At 33.3% G+C, this 18,293-nt stretch overlaps 1 protein-coding gene across 2 annotated transcripts in view; it reads left to right on the top strand.

Annotated features, from left to right (window-relative positions):
• The first annotated feature begins 314 nt into the window (after positions 1–314).
• The window catches only part of LOC114331429 (ribosomal protein S6 kinase 2 beta), a 274,834-nt gene continuing 256,855 nt past the window's right edge, over positions 315–18,293 (top strand). For both annotated transcript variants that reach the window (XM_050655564.1, XM_050655563.1), the window contains exon 1: positions 315–483. In XM_050655564.1, coding sequence (XP_050511521.1) covers positions 430–483 — 54 coding nt within the window. In that variant the 5' untranslated portion in view covers positions 315–429. The remainder of the gene's footprint in view (positions 484–18,293) is intronic.

Below are 18,293 nucleotides of genomic sequence, written 5' to 3'. Positions count from 1 at the left end.
TATTATGGAAAAATCTTTTAAAATAAAACTAGAATTTTGTTTTGCATCAAAATGAAAATACATTTTCGCGCCACGTAATTTTCATATCAGATCTTTTGTAGCTGGAATATTGGATGCGCCACTCATTTTTTCGGCGTTTAGCGGTTTTTTATTCTTGTATAAATAAACATTTAAAAGTTTTTTGAGAAATATTTCGATTAACCTGACCAAACGAGACACTCTATTTTACCGGACATCCGAGAAGTAGTTACTTCCATTTCTAATTTCCAATAAACGTCACTTCCTTAGTAGTAAATAGTAAATGTCAGTGTCAGTGTCACTAGTGTCAGTGAGAGACTTATTTTTTATGAATTTTCTGGCTTGTTCAGAATATTTCACATAACAACAGTGATGTGAAAAAATAATAAGTGTTTTAAATAAGAAACTAATATGCCGTTAGCAAATTCGGGTGAACCATGGCAAGTTCATCACGCCGATTCAGAGGTAATTTGAGAAATATTTTATATTACTCCAGCTACCCTTTTTGTATAAACTCATCTTCAGTTTTATTTTGGTTTAAACGCACGCCTTGCATTACTTTTTTACGATTCTTTAACCGGTTTGTTCATTTTACAGCCTTTGGAGTATCCAGACCCCTAAGAATAGTGTCTGTACGTAAATTGTTTACGTTTTTTGCAACTTTTTGTAATAGCACCAAAAACATCATTTACTCTCGCTGCATGACATTTACTCAAGTATCAATTGTATTGGACAGTTTACTTGCTTTTAGCTGGCAAGAAACATATGATTTGAGTAACTTTGGGCTGAAGGGGTGATTATACTAAAAAACTTTCTCCTGGTCAAGTAGATAAGTATGTATTTGATGAGTTTGCATTACCTGTTGCTCCTGTTTAGCCTCAAAATATCCACAACTATGACTATGCCAATCTAGATTACCAAGAACCAGGGATGCCACCAGTAAATGAAAGAGTTATGGTAGGATGTTGCCCAAATTATCCTGTTTTATTGGAAATTATATTTCTTCAAATAAAAATGCCAATCTATAAATTTCTCATCCAGTTCTGCACCTCTATGATATGAAATGCTAAGGCTGATAATAAATGGAGATATGATGAGGAATGAGTATATGAAGAAGAAGAGTGATATGGTTAAAAATTTAAGGCACTGGATTAAATGTAGTCCCTGTTGCTTTGGTCCTTGCCATTTTCATTCCTTGGACAATTTTGGAATCAGGAAACGTGTCTTTTAACAGAGAAATGATCACAAATTCTCATTGGTAAATTATGTTCCACTATTAGAGCTGCAAGTTTGGGTTTCTTTTGCTTAACACAGCAGTAATCTTGGTTGACTTATTGCAATCTTTTTTACATTACTTTGGCGTTTAGCTCCTTTGCTGTGATTTTTCAAAACTTATGTCTGCTTAAAACTCTGTATTGCAGCAATGCATATTGTGGATTGTTGAGTGGATTTTTCTATAAAAAGAAGGAAAAAATATTTTCAACTTATGAAATTTGTATTAAAATAATATTTTATGTTAAACACATTTTAACCATCCTTTGAAATATTTCCCCATTCAACTAGACAAATTTCCTTCTTCAAAAATTATTGAGGTCAATTTTCTCTCCCATTTACATTTTTATACAGTCGGAAAACTGAAAGAATACCCATGAACGATCACATCAATCACTTATTTTGTATTTGCTGTCTTTTTCTATAACAAACGTTTGATATTTATAGAAAATGACAGCAAATACAAAATAAGTGATTAATGTGATCGTTCATGCGTATTCTTTCATTTTTCCGACTGTATAATCCCTGAATAGACCATATGGTAATCCCCAGTGTAGTAACAACTTTCACTCCAACTACAAACCTATCAACCAGAAGCAGTCAGCATTACAATAGCACTCATTTTTGTACTCCTTCAATCATCATTTTTATAATTCATCAATTAAATAATTTTGTAGTTCATTAAAAAAATATGTTACAATTATCGATTATGTTAATTATCAATAATTATGTCACAAGTGGCAACCCTGCCAAGCACCTAATATGCCAGGAAGTAGCAAGAAAAGTAATCCTAATAACTTTCAACTAGAAATCATCAGCTGATGGAGTTGATTACAATGGAAATAAATACACTCACCAGCAAAATTATCTGCCCACCTTGTATTTCTTTCAATTTGCAGAAATTATCAATCTTGGACCAGATTTTATAAAAGATAAGGTAACAACCACATTTGAGGAAAACAAAATAGTAAAATTTTTGAAAAAAAAGTCATTTATCAAGGGATGCTTAGCAAAAATCCAATGTTTAAAAATCTTCAAAGAAAATTCAAATAAACATAATTTTGAAAATCATAGTCTAATTAAAAAAATTTATGAGTATTAATAATGGATATTGCCGCAGCTGGAACTTAGGATTTCTTGGAGGCAGTTTGGCAATCCATTCATGATATCCTGGATATCTGATTGGGAGATATTGAACTCTCCGAAGGATGTACAGGCTGCTACTCTTGCTCTTACCCATTTTTTGAGGTTGTCGCAAATGTGTTCAATTAGGTTAAGATCGGAACTGCGTGCCGGCCATGGTAAAACTTAAATCCCAACCTCTTTAAGGTACCCACAGGTGAATCTTTTCGGCATTTTTCATGCATTAATCTAAAGTTTTCACCAAAGAACAGTGAAAAAGGCATGGTATGGTCTTGGAGAGCTTCTTCCACGTATCTTTGAGCATTCACACTGCTTCAAGCAGAACAACATCTGTACAAGCTTAGTAAGAGATACACCTCAACACTAGAAAGTCGATACACAGCATCTCAATAAACATCATATTACAAATAAACCTTTTAATAATTAAATGCCCGTGGTAATGTTTGTTTAATAAATACGAGTAACCTAGTTTTGCATGCTAGTATTTGATACAAGGTCGAGTTGCAATAATATTCAGTGGGTGTTTATTAACAGTCAGCACTTTAAATCACGGTCACCTCGTCTTACCAAAACAGTAAATAAACAATAACCGACTTTAATTATATTTTTACGAGAACAGATAAATGAATTAGCAGTTGAGATTCGACGGGGTAACATCGATTTCAAGTAAATAATATACCACCAGTTATCTTCTGTGATATATTTAACGTGTAAATAAATGTCTTAACAACGAACTATATTTACTACATCAACCCTCATAGTCGGGGTAACCACCCCTCAGTATCCAGGGTGGCTCAGAAGGCGGGGGCCACCATATGGCGATCCAAGACCAGGCGAGAACTCAGAACTAGCAGTCTAGGACGAGTATAGAAATGGAGAAAAACGTCAATGTTCCGGCACCTCGACCACCCTAGACAACAGTGTGGTACCTACATGGAAATAATGGAGACATCAGGCCGACGCGGAGCTGAATGGAATGGAATGGAGACGGAACTACCATATGGAACATCGTGGGACAATGCTATGGAACGTGCAGCGAGAACTTTTGGGTGATACGAACAAAGACGTTTAAAGTGGTAAGTCCATATTAGCTATTTTTATGGTATTTCCTGATTCGTATAATATAAAATATAAAGTATAAAGTAATATTAACGTAATTATCATTTAAGACGCACATTACCTTTTAAGTTTTACCTATTTTTACTTAATTATTCTATTTTAATTTCCTTATGATACCAATATTTATCAAAATATACAGAATTTTTTTTTAACCCTGATATTAGTTATTATAGGACGTAATGATACATTTTATTTGATACTGATTTTTATATGATTTTTTATATATTTACCAACATATTTTATCTTTGCTGATTCTTATCCATTTATTATTTGACTACTGATTTTTATTACATTTGTATTGGCTAAGCAGTAGACCCCTTTTTAATGGTGATTTATATTGAGTGATATACTGATTTTTATGGCAATTTACTATATTTTTACTATTTTTGACATAATATTTTTCATATATATTTACTATACCTCGTAAGACTGTCAAATTTATGCGTTCGTTACGGGTACAGGAACAAGAAAATTATGAATAAATGAGTAGCAACAAAGTTACTTGGGAAGATTTCATCAAAATAGTTGAGGAGATTACGCAAGAAGTAACAAGACAAAGCAGAAGGGTCTTGAAGAAGAAAGTACCTAAATCTAAGGATATACAAGAAGAAGTAACGACACAGCTAATTAAATTGTATAACAAATTCACACATTTAACGAAGAAAAATTGGGAAGCGCTATCGGACAAACAAAGAGAAGCGTGCAACAAATATTTCGGAAAAATAAGAGACAAAGTTATACGCTCATTTCAAGCTGTAAACTTAAGGACAGTAGTTCCAAGTTCAATACACCAACTAATCGACAAGGAAATAGAGGAAGAACAAAGCGACGAAGAAGTAGAAGAGGAAAAAAGTGACGAGGAGATAGAGGAAAAAATTGACGAGGAAATAAAAGAGGGAAAAAGCGACATAAAACAAGAGATAAAAATATTAAACATGGCTCTGACAATCAACGAATTTTTGAATATTGCAAGCAAGGTATTGCCCAACGAGTTTGATGGAAGCGCAGGGAAATTACAACCATTTTTAGACGCATTAGAGTTACTTGGAAAAATAGCAGAAGGACATGAAGAAACAGCAATAACATTAATAAAAACAAGATTGACTAATAAGGCTAGAAATCTGATAACTACAGAGGATACGATCCCACTTATAGCAGCGGCACTGAAGAAAGAATTAAGAGGTGACAATCCGAAAACGATAATAGACAAGTTAACAAAGAAAAGGCAAGGAAACAAAGATGCATCAGTGTACGCATCCGAAGTAGAGGAATTAGCGGAACAGTTGAAAGTAGCATACATAGCGGAAGGAATGCCATTGGAGCTAGCGAAAAAATACACAACGGAAACAGTTGTAGCAACAATGAAGCGAAACGTTAATACGGATAGAGCAAAGTTAATACTGGAGGCAGGTAATTTCACAACACCGCAGGAAGTAGTATCTAAATTTTTATCGATTGATACGACAGAGGAGAACACACAGGGAAGAGTGTTCAATTATAGGACGAATTATGAAAATAGGAGAGGACAACAGCAATACCGAAGAGGATACCACAACAAATACGACAGAGGAAGAAGAAATAACTTCGGACAACGGAACGAAGGAGAAGAAACAGGAAACCAACGGAATTATTCCAACAGAGGATATAGACAATTCAACAACCAAACGTACAGAGGAAACCAGAGAGGAGGACGAAACAGAAACGTAAGGCTACTTGAGTTAGAAGACAGCCAAGAGGAAACAGAAAACCAGCAGTTGGGGTTTTGAATGAACGAAACAAGGAAAGTACACAGTCAGAAGTGGAATATAATATTTACAACTTCGACTTAAACCTAACGAATTTTGTACGAATGAAAACAGGAATCCTAGAAAACACAAATACCTTTATCATAGACACAGGAGCTGATATTTCAATACTGAAATGTTCACAAGATTTTATGAAGGAACATGTGAAACCAAACACAAAAGCGAAAATAAAAGGAGTAACTAAAGGAGAATTACAAACAATGGGAGAAGTTGAAACAACACTAGAAGTAAAAGGATCTCGATTTGAGCATATCTTTCAATTAGTGGAACCTAGCTTTCCTATTCCAACCGACGGAATCATTGGGAGAGACTTCATTTCAAATTTTCAATGCATACTAGACTATGCTAACCTTAAAATGCACATTAAAGAGGACAACGATTGTTACATTAGTACAAACATTTTGGATAATATAGATAATGACACGATAATAATACCGCCCAGATGTGAAATTTACAGAATCGTAAAAATTTTTCAAACGCTGAAGAACGACAGGATAGTGGAACAACAAGAAATACAACCAGAATATTCATAGCGAGAGCAATTATTTCAAGTAATAATCCGTACATCAAAATTTTGAACACAACCTACGAAACAGTAAAAGTAGAGACAAACGAAATCAAAACATTAGACATTAAATTATTCAACATATATAGACTGATCAACGACAGCAAGGATAGGAAAAAGGAATTACGGGAATCATTGAAGTTAGACATTCCAGAATACGTACGCGATAAGTTAGTATCTTTATGTGAAGATTATTCAGATATATTCGCCCTAAGGCACGACATGCTAACATGTAACAACTTCTACGAGCAGAAACTGAAAGTTAAAGACCAAACTCCGGTATACATTAAAAACTATAGGACACCTCATGCACAAACAGAGGAATTAAACCGGCAAGTGCAAAAACTGAGAGACCAAGGAATAATAGAACCGTCTACATCAGAATACAACAGCCCAGTAGTACTGGTACCGAAAAAGGCGATAGATGGAAATAAAGCATGGAGATTATGCATAGATTTTAGACAACTGAACAAGAAAATAGTCACAGACAAATTTCCTTTACCAAGGATAGACTCGATACTAGATCAACTAGGAAGAGCAAAATGGTTTTCAGTTATAGACTTAATGTCAGGTTTTCACCAGATACCATTAGAAAAATCATCGAGAAAATACACATCGTTTAGCACAGAAAATGGAGCATTTCAATTTACCAGATTACCTTTTGGATTAAATGTAAGCCCAAATAGCTTTTCAAGGATGATGTCAATAGCATTTTCGGGATTAACACCAGACAAAGCATTTCTTTACATGGACGATATAGTAGTGATAGGAATATCTGAAAAACATCACCTAGACAACCTGAAAAAGACATTTGAGACATGTCGAAAATTCAATTTGAAACTTAACCCAGGAAAATGTCAATTTTTTAGAAGAGAAGTAACATATTTAGGACATGATCTTTCTCAGGAAGGAGTATCACCAGACAAAGCAAAATATGCAACGATTGAACAATACCCGACACCTAAGACAGCGGAAGAAACAAAAAGATTCGTAGCATTTTGTAACTATTATAGACGTTTTATTCAAAATTTTGCTGAAATATGCAGACCACTCAACAGATTATCAAGAAAAGGAGTAGAATTTTTTTGGTCAGAAGAATGTGAAAAAGCATTCAACAAGCTTAAATCATCTCTGATGAAGCCACCGATCCTAAAATATCCAGATTTCAATAAACAATTCATCCTAACAACAGACGCATCCAACGAGAGTTGTTCAGCAATTTTAAGTCAAGATTATAACGGAATAGACCTACCTATAGCATACGCATCAAGAAGTTTTAATAAAGGAGAATGTAATAAACCTATAATCGTTAAGGAATTACTAGCGATTCATTGGGGAATTAATCATTTCAAATGTTATTTATATGGAGCACCAACATTTTTAGTAAAAACGGATCATAAACCACTAACACATTTATTTGCAATGAAAGAACCAACTTCGAAACTTACAAGAATCAGATTAGATTTAGAGGAATACGATTTCGAAATAGAATACATAACAGGGAAAAATAACTATGCATAGACAATACCCATATATTAGCTATAACACGAGCTCAAGCAAGAGAAAATAAGAAGGAAGCAAGGCAAACGAAGGCAGAAAGCGAACTCGCACTACAGCCAGAAGCCCACAAACAGACAGTAAGAAAGGTACTAAATAATTTAGAGGCGCATAGACTACCAATTTTGTCTTTTGGAGCAGAACTAATCTCACCAAGGCTGAGCATTAGGGTCAAAAACAAAATAAAGTGCAGCAAGAGCATAGCCACAGGATTCAATCATTTCGATTTAAACCAAATGTTGGCACAGCTTGATAAGCTGGCGGTAGAGAATGCAGTACGTAAAGTAAAAATATACGTAAACGATATTATTTTTAAAGTGTGCACAATTGAGGAATTTATTAAACAAGGAAACAAAATATTAAAGAATGTTGAAATATACATATGTGAAGTACCAGAAACAATAGAAGAAGACAAAGAAAAACACAGGCTAATAGAAGATCACAATCATCCGACGTTCGGAGGACACTTAAAGAAAAATAGACTAATAAAGAAGCTAAAAGCAAGATTTAGATGGAAAAATTTGGAAAAAGACGTAAGAAAATACGTTAAACAATGCCATGAATGTCAAATTAACAAACCGAATAGAACACATGTCAAAGAAGGCGTGATATCGGACACTTCTTCGAAACCAGAGGACACAGAATACATAGACACGATAGGTCAATTCACTAGAAGCAATGAAAGCAAGGAAGACAAAAAAGAGCGGCAAGAAGAAAATAAGCCCAAAGCAACACCACAACACTTTAAAATAGGAGACCTAGTCCTGGTAAAAAGGGAAGAGAATGGTAAGTTTGATAGTCATAGTCTTTATGTAGGCCCTTTCACAATAACAGAGGTAAATAATGTTAATTGTAAGATCAGATCGGAAAACAATAAAATCAAGGAAATACATAAGAATAGACTATATGCTTACAATCCGAGAACACCGTGAGTGACAAGTGAAACGGGAACAGTCTAGATAACGAACATTTTCACTTTTATTTTTTGTATCTAATTAGTATTTATAGGAAAAATGTATATATTGTACTTCGTAAAACGCAGCAAGTAATTAGTGGTACTATTAGAAAAATTTTCTTCCTTTTCCGTAGTCAGAAAATTTTCGGGGGAAGGGGAAGATGAATTGGGATACACAGCATCTCAATAAACATCATATTACAAATAAACCTTTTAATAATTAAATGCCCGTGGTAATGTTTGTTTAATAAATACGAGTAACCTAGTTTTGCATGCTAGTATTTGATACAAGGTCGAGTTGCAATAATATTCAGTGGGTGTTTATTAACAGTCAGCACTTTAAATCACGGTCACCTCGTCTTACCAAAACAGTAAATAAACAATAACCGACTTTAATTATATTTTTACGAGAACAGATAAATGAATTAGCAGTTGAGATTCGACGGGGTAACATCGATTTCAAGTAAATAATATACCACCAGTTATCTTCTGTGATATATTTAACGTGTAAATAAATGTCTTAACAACGAACTATATTTACTACATCAACCCTCATAGTCGGGGTAACCACCCCTCAGTATCCAGGGTGGCTCAGAAGGCGGGAGCCACCATACTTAGCTTACCTACCTAGAAAGCCGGAAGGGATAATTTTGGCCCCACATTCTTTAATCAATTAAAACTCAGTTTAAAGAAATTAAATCTACTCTAGACTATAGAATCTGATTTTATTTTTTACTTTCATTGTTAACACATTCGCTGCCTATCAAAAACATTCGGAACACTATACAGTTTGCAGTTTTTGATATTTGCCACACATTGCCTTGTTACAGCTGTGGCAATGATTGGAAGTATGATTTCATTTACAAAATATTTTCAACTTATATTTTTGTCGTTTTTGGATAGTAACAGTGATAGTTGTTGGTAGACATAAATGATTTACCACTTTTATGTCAAACTGCGCATTTCACTCTCTTTGCAGATGACACAACAATCTCATCCTGCAGTAAGGATTTGGTAACAGCAGTGGGGAGTTCGTGGGGTTCAGTGTCGGAGGCAGAACAATGGTTCCATTCTAATAGGCTGTTTCTCAATACAACCAAAACACAGTCCTTACTTTTTTCAACTAGAAATATTCCTGATGAACTGGACAATGCATCCTGTGCTAAATTTCTTGGTGTTCTGCTGGACCCTGGTCTGATATGGGATGCTCATACCACCTCTTTAGTGGCAAAGCTATCATCAAATACATTTTTGCTTCGTGGACTTTCATCCTGTGTTTCCGCTTTCATACTAAAGCAGGCATATTTTTCTTTGTGTCACTCACATATCTCCTATGCTATTCTCGCATGGGGCCATAGTGCAGGAGCGAAGGATGTATTCAGACTGCAGAGAAGGGCCATTCGCATTGTCGCAGGCTTGCCATATAGAGCCGATTGCAGACAAGTTTTTATAGATTGGAAAATATTAACATTACCTTGCCAGTATATACAGTCGGAAAAATGAAAGAATACCCATGAACGAACATATTTTATAAAACACGCTGTATTTTCCTGTCACCGTGTCACAAAGAAAATTGCCCAGCGCAAGTACATGTAAATAATAATAATTATTACATGTACTTGCGCTGGCCAATTTTTTGTGTGACACGGTGAAAGAAAAATACAGCGTGTTTTATATGTTCGTTCATGAGTATTCTTTCATTTTTCCGACTGTATATGATAATCTTATATATGTAAAATGCAATATGCATAAATTCCAGACTCATGAACAGATTCATAATATTAACACACGCTTTAGAGGGAACCTTGCCCCAAAGTTTCGTAGGCTGGAGAGGTGCAGAGATGGCCCATCATGTCTGGCTATACATTTCTTTAATAAATTACCCCTAATAATTCGAGAACTGCCCTTAGATACATACAAAATAAAAATCAAAGAACTTCTTTTGGTGGGTGCTTACTATTCTCAGGAGGAATATCTCGGGGCTACCCTGTTGTGATAGTCCTACAGCTCTCTTAAATGTTCTGTGTGCTCTTGTGTTTTTATGCTAATATTCTAACTTTGTGTTAAGTATTTAGACTAGGTGATAAAATTTTATAGATTTTACTTATTAAGTGTTAGCTTGCCAATGTATTTCAATGATGCATTTTAACAGACTTTGACTTATGTAAATACTTTGTATATTGACATCAATAAACTGAACTGAATTGAATTGAATAGACCTGGTGTTGCTAGGCATAGTTCCAGATTTCGGGAGGCAAGGTATGGGGCCCATAATTCTTCACACAGCCGAAGAATAAACTTACAAAGACTGAGTCTACTTCCAGTTATTTCTTTATAAATAATCCATGCATTTATTGCTTCCAAGTCAAGAGTATTATAAATTTAAAACACATACATAGGCCATCGTCTTGAAGTAACTTTTGTAGTATAAAGACACGTCATTTGGTCCTCTACACCGCACAATTGTATCTTTGTGTTCACTTGTGTTCACCAACAATTTTATCTTTATTACGTAGATGATCAGTACCAGTATAATGGTAACTATTTACAATAAACATTCATAAATATAATTTTACCCATCCGACAGGAATTTGAAAGAAAGGCTCGTCGAATTTCCCAGAAAACGATAATAACTTACACAGGGCCAATTTGGTCCCTTTAGACTTCTATAGTAGAGTAGATTTGTTAGAAAAACCATTTAATAAATTTAGTAAACAATATTTTTTTGTGCTAAATAAGTCTTTGTATCAAAATATTAAAAGTCATAAAATATGAAATTATTATTGCTTCAAATAAAAAAACTACAATAACTTCAAATCGCAACAGGGGCCAAATTGGCCCCTCCGACTTTCTAGTGTTAAATCATTATTGACCCTCCTTCGTAAGCTACTGTTTCGGTTAAAGTTCATGGAGCAAACCTTTCATTTTGACCTGAGCTCTGACCTGAGAACTGTATGTTCTTCCATTCCGCCACAGTCCAGTTAGCATAATCTCATGCAAAACCAATTCTAGCTCAACAGTGTTGCAGGAGCATCTGTGGGATGCGAGGTGGATGGAAAGCCATCAAATTTCTTTCTGTAAGTCTTCTTCTAATGGTACGTTTACTCACACTAACATTTCTCACCCTAAAAAGATGCGTACAAGCTTCAGGAGCAGTGCAAAAGCGATTTATCAACATGCTGCTGACAATGAAGTGGTCATTTTTAATTGTAGTGCATTGATGCAGCCTCGACCTGTGTTGCGGGTGTATGAACCTCTCTCCCAAAATAGTATGATAGAATCCTGTACCATATTTCAGCCCCTACATCCTTCGGAGAGCCCAAGATGGCTGGGGTAGAGGACTGGCACAATATCCCCTAAGCTGATAGCCAGGATATGATGAATGGATTACCAAACCTGCTCTAAGAAGTCCTAAGGGCAAGAGCCGGCAACACCCATTATCAATACTCATATTTTTTTTAATTAGACTATGATTTTCAAAATTATGTTTGTTTGAATTTTCTTGGAAGATTTTTAAACATTGGATTTTGGCTAATCATCCCTTGATAAACGACTTTTTTTCAAAAGTTTTACTATTTTGTTTTCCCTTTCTCTTTTCATCTTTTATAAAATGTGGTCGAAGATTGATAATTTCTGCAAATTGAAAGAAATACAAGGTGGGCGGTTAATTTTGCTGGTGAGTGTATTTAGATATCTTGTGTATTTTTGGCTAGTAGTGAGTAAAATGTTCCAATATAATTGACCTTATGTGTAATATAATAAAATTAGCTTGAACTGGAGACCAGCTGAAATATGTGTTTAGAAAAGCTTGAGACATTTATGTGCTTTTATTTTCTTTACTGGATTTACTTTATAATTGTTTAACAAGTAAAACCTTCAGTAGATAACCCCTACCTTTAAACAGATAATTTATATGCCACCTGCCACCATGCAATAAAAGTACACACATGTGTGCTAGTACATGTCTAGTAATATGTCACAAAATATTTAATAACTTTAGCAACATTTGTGTTAATCCTTTGGTTGATGTTTCTGTTAAATCTCCATGACTGGGCCTTGTAGTAGGGCAGCCTTGGATGCTAAATTTGCAGTTACTAAAGCGTCATGGGGACCGATTGGGTTGTGAAGATTAAGCCCTAAAAGGATTTTCCATTTTCAAAAATGGATTTTTCTGATTATTGTGCCATCTATCCACAATTCGAAAAAATGTCTTGAATAAAAATTACTTATTTTTAAGTAAGGAATCCAAATCTGCAATAAAAACGTGGGTTTCTATTTAAGATTTTCAAGTAACCCCCAACCCACTTCCGTGGGTGGTCGTGTTTGGTGTCATTTGATAGATTTTTGAAAAATATTAAAAGAATATATTAGTGTTCTTAGTAAATGTATTATTTATTATAATTTTTGTGTCTTTGGATTTGTCTTCTTCCGGCGTAAGATAATAAAATATCTACATATTTTTATACTTCACTTTTGTCACCGTGATGTGTAATTATAGTCCGTCCGCTATAACTTTTCCCATGCGGTACGATTAATTTTCAATCAAATTAAGTCAAAACAGAAAGTGAACCGTACGCCGATGTGTGTAGTATATAGTATACAGTATACAAAATTTATATACATATCGACGTTCGTTTCAATTTATGTTTTGACTTAATTTGATTGAAAATGAATCGTACCGCATGGGAAAAGTTATAGCGGACGGACTATATATATCTTATATTCGACACGTCAATAGCACGGGAATTGATAGCTCCGTTGGTATAGCATTGGACCAGAGATGGACAGATCGCGGGTTCAAATCCTGGACGATTCATATTCATTTTTATTTTTTTAATTTTTGGTATTGTTAAGTTTTGGTTAATCTTTGGTAATTATTGTTAATTTTTGGTAGTGTAACTGTTAAGTATATTTATTTCGTTGAAATTATATAATAGACGTATAACTTCTTACGTGCGTACAAAGTACACACACACATTCTTTTTTTAATTAGACTATGATTTTCAAAATTATGTTTGCTTGAATTTTCTTGGAAGATTTTTAAACATTGGATTTTGGCTAATCATCCCTTGATAAACGACTTTTTTTCAAAAGTTTTACTATTTTGTTTTCCTTTTCTCTTTTCATCTTTTATAAAATGTGGTCGAAGATTGATAATTTCTGCAAATTGAAAGAAATACAAGGTGGGCGGTTAATTTTGCTGGTGAGTGTATTTACATATCTTGTGTATTTTTGGCTAGTAGTGAGTAAAATGTTCCAATATAATTGACCTTATGTGTAATATAATAAAATTAGCTTGAACTGGAGACCAGCTGAAATATGTGTTTAGAAAAGCTTGAGACATTTATGTGCTTTTATTTTCTTTACTGGATTTACTTTATAATTGTTTAACAAGTAAAACCTTCAGTAGATAACCCCTACCTTTAAACAGATAATTTATATGCCACCTGCCACCATGCAATAAAAGTACACACATGTGTACTAGTACATGTCTAGTAATATGTCACAAAATATTTAATAACTTTAGCAACATTTGTGTTAATCCTTTGGTTGATGTTTCTGTTAAATCTCCATGACTGGGCCTTGTAGTAGGGCAGCCTTGGATGCTAAATTTGCAGTTACTAAAGCGTCATGGGGACCGATTGGGTTGTGAAGATTAAGCCCTAAAAGGATTTTCCATTTCCAAAAATGGATTTTTCTGATTATTGTGCCATCTATCCACAATTCGAAAAAATGTCTTGAATAAAAATTACTTATTTTTAAGTAAGGAATCCAAATCTGCAATAAAAACGTGGGTTCCTATTTAAGATTTTCAAGTAACCCCCAACCCACTTCCGTGGGTGGTCGTGTTTGGTGTCATTTGATAGATTTTTGAAAAATATTAAAAGAATATATTAGCGTTCTTAGTAAATGTATTATTTATTATAATTTTTGTGTCTTTGGATTTGTCTTCTTCCGGCGTAAGATAATAAAATATCTACATATTTTTATACTTCACTTTTGTCACCGTGATGTGTAATTATAGTCCGTCCGCTATAACTTTTCCCATGCAGTACGATTAATTTTCAATCAAATTAAGTCAAAACAGAAAGTGAAACGTACGCCGATGTGTGTAGTATATAGTATACAGTATACAAAATGTATATACATATCGACGTTCGTTTCAATTTATGTTTTGACTTAATTTGATTGAAAATGAATCGTACCGCATGGGAAAAGTTATAGCAAACGGACTATATATATCTTATATTCGACACGTCAATAGCACGGGGCTTGATAGCTCGGTTGGTGTAGCATTGGACCAGAGATGGACAGATCGCGGGTTCAAATCCTGGACGATTCATATTCATTTTATTGTTAATTATTGTTAATTTTTGGTATTGTAACTGTTAAGTATATTTATTTCGTTGAAATTATATAATAGACGTATAACTTCTTACGTGCGTACAAAGTACACACACACATTCTTTTTTTAATTAGACTATGATTTTCAAAATCGGCGTTATCGAAATGCCTCCCAATTTTTCAGGTAAATATTTTCATACATGAAATGCCTCCCATGTACCATCGAAATGCCTCCGGTTTGTTAAACATTTAGGCTGATATTTTGTCTACTTAATCTCTGTATAATGAGACAATGTTGCCAAATCATAATTTAAATAGGTACTAAAATGTACATAAAATATGGTAACATAAATATTTCACAGTATGACATATTTCTTTTTAGAAAAGAAACTTGTTCCGACAATCTAATAGCCAGCTTTTCTGGGTAATTCCAATTCCGATTCTTATCTCTTCTTAACGATTTCATGAATAGGTACTTTTACCTTAATCTTTTTGTTTGTTTATATTGTACTAAATATGTACTAAATATGTACTAATGTACTACAAAACCTGCAAAGTATTTGTGAAAACACAGGGATGTGAAAATACGATAATTGAATCAATATTAGATCATAACCACGAGAAGTTGTCTGCCGAAGTTTACAATAGAAAAGCCGTAAGCAATCCAATAAAAAGAACAGCCGTGGAAGATCTCAGCGAAAAACCAATGAAGCTCATCTGTAAAGAACTTAAGAAAACAAATATAGAGACATTTACTATCAATGATATCAATAAGGTGAGACAAAATTTATATTATGCTAGAACCACTAATTCTTTAATTAAACTTCCCAAAAATATATCTGAATTTCATCAAGCTCTTGATTTATCTTCTATTATTACAAATAGAAATAAAAATTTTATAAGTAAAAATGACAAACATAATATTGTGATATTAACATGCTTTTCAAACAAATCTTCGTTTTCTTTCGACTGTTTCCAATTGGTATGTTGACGGAACTTTTGAATACTGTTCTCGTTCTTTGACTCAATTGTTTAGTATACATGGCTTGAAAAATGGACATTATATTTCTCTTGTCTTTTGTTTACTTCAAGATAAAAAGTCGTCTTCATATTATCTCGCCTTTAAATATATCATAGAAGAATGTTATACAATTAATTGTCCTCTATCCTCTAAAATAACAACTTCAGACTTTGAAATTTCCATTTATAATGGTATTCGTTTGGCATTTCCTGAAGCAGATCTTCATGGATGTCGTTTTCATTTGGGACGGGCATGGTATAGAAAGGTTCAAGCACTGGGATTAGCTCCAGAATACCAGAAAAAAAGGTGTTAACTCAACCGAAATTACGCATATTCTTATTTATATTTTTGGTTTTTCATTCTTATATCCTGAAGTTCTTAGCGATTTTTTTACTATAAATTTGGCAGAAATTAAACCAGTCGATGAAAGAGTCACCCAATTTTGTGATTATCTTGTTGATAATTACATATCTGAAAATTCAACATTTCCTCCACATCTTTGGGCTGAGCACTCTTCATCCTTACAAAGAACCACAAACCCATGGGAAAGTGTTCATTCCAAGTATAATTCTTCTTTCTACTGCCCTCTAATTTTATTGATATAATTTTACAATTTCAAATAAATACCTATATTAAAATGAATTCTGTTTCGACACCAAAAAAAATGTTGCCGAAAGTAAAGCAAAAATAAATTTTCTAAATGAAAAAATTTTAGAATTAAGAGAATGTAAAATAAATAGATTAGAATTTGTCAAAGTGGTATCATATAAATTTATGAAAAATATTTTGTATTTTATATTTCTATCCACATTTTGTAATATTTTCCAAATAAGTTTTTTGTGATGTTATTTTTAATAAATCTATAAAATATGTACTTATTATGTTTTTGTATTTTCTGTTATAGTTATTAAGGTACCAAGGGTATTATAAGAATAATAACGCTTGAGGTGAATGGTGTATATACCGAGGGCCTTTGGTCCGAGGGATATACGTTGCTCGAAAGCGTTATTATCTATAATACCCGCGGTGCCTTCAACGTTTAATGTCCGACTAAATTATTTTTTATATGCAAAAAATTTGAGTAAATTTTGAATTAATTAGTTTTAAAATAAGTACATTTACCATCAATAGTCGTAACTTAATTGTGGTAACCATAGTTTTACTTGGGTTGTTATCTGTCAACTTGACAGTATTTAACTAGCCATTTAAATTTAATGCCCTAGGGCGTTAGGGCGTTGTTTTTAAAAATAACGCCCTAGAGCAGCGGTTCTCAACCTTTTTAAGTAATGTACCACCTACAGTTATTTTTATTATTTTTGGTACCCCCTACATTTTTAAATTTTATTATCAATACGTATTAAGTAATACAATTTTAATTTTTTCTGTGTTTTGTGTACCACCGCCAATAATGATATGTACCACCAGTGGTACATGTACCACAGATTGAGAACCTCTGCCCTAGAGCATTATATCATACTTAACTGACTTCGAAATCATGTCATTATTTGTCAACTAATATACCTTAAATTATTAATGTCTGACTGGTATATTATTTGACAAATAATGACATTATTGCGAAGTCTATTAAATACGATATAACGCCCAAGGGCGTGTTATTGAAAAATAATGCCCTAGGGCCTATTAAATTTAAATAACGAGTTAAATACTGTCAAGTTGACAAATAAAACTCTAAGTAAAACTATGGTTACCACAATTAGGTTACGACTATTTCTGGTAAATGTACTTATTTGAAAACTAATTAATTCAAAATGCATACAAATTTTTTGCATCTAAAGAATAATTTAGTCGGACATTAAACGTTGAAGGCACCACGGGTATTATAATAATAACGCTTTCGGTCAACGTATATAGGGTGAGGCAGATAACTGGCCTATTAGAAATATCTCGAGAACTAAAGGCAACAGAATCATGAGAATTGGAATAAAGGGGTTTTGAAGGATGATCTATTCAACGAAAATATTTTCATCTTTTTGCAACTTCCGGTTACACCGGAAGTTGCTTATAACTTCGTTTTTTTAAATGGGACACCCTGTATATATTTACATTTTTGGATTCTCTTCGATGTCTTCTTTCTTAAAATATAAAGTTTTGTAATATTATACAGGGTATTTTAAAAGATAATTACGTTTTTTTATTAATTTCGTAGCAATATTCACACCCTGTAGAATTGTAGTAGTTTGATATCTAAAACTCTACTTACGTTCAAATAATTTTTAATATACTCTACTATTGTAAAGAATCATTAGTATAGCTAAATTTTTAATTTTAGTATACAGGGTTGGTCGAAACTCGGAATGAGTATTTTCTGAGTTTTCTTAAATGGAACACCCTGTATTTTTGTATTGTATTGAAATGATATTTTATAGTACTTTTTTATTTCTTAAGCATTCCCTATACATAACTGCTTTAATTTGTGAGTTATTGGTGATTCAAGCTAAACATTAATTGCAACAAAAAATACGTAAAATTGTA

The sequence above is a fragment of the Diabrotica virgifera genome, chromosome 7, assembly GCF_917563875.1.
Source record: "Diabrotica virgifera virgifera chromosome 7, PGI_DIABVI_V3a".
NCBI classification, from domain to species: Eukaryota; Metazoa; Arthropoda; class Insecta; order Coleoptera; family Chrysomelidae; genus Diabrotica; species Diabrotica virgifera.
Note: the sequence above shows the minus strand (reverse complement) of the source record. Positions and strands in the feature narration are given on the sequence as shown.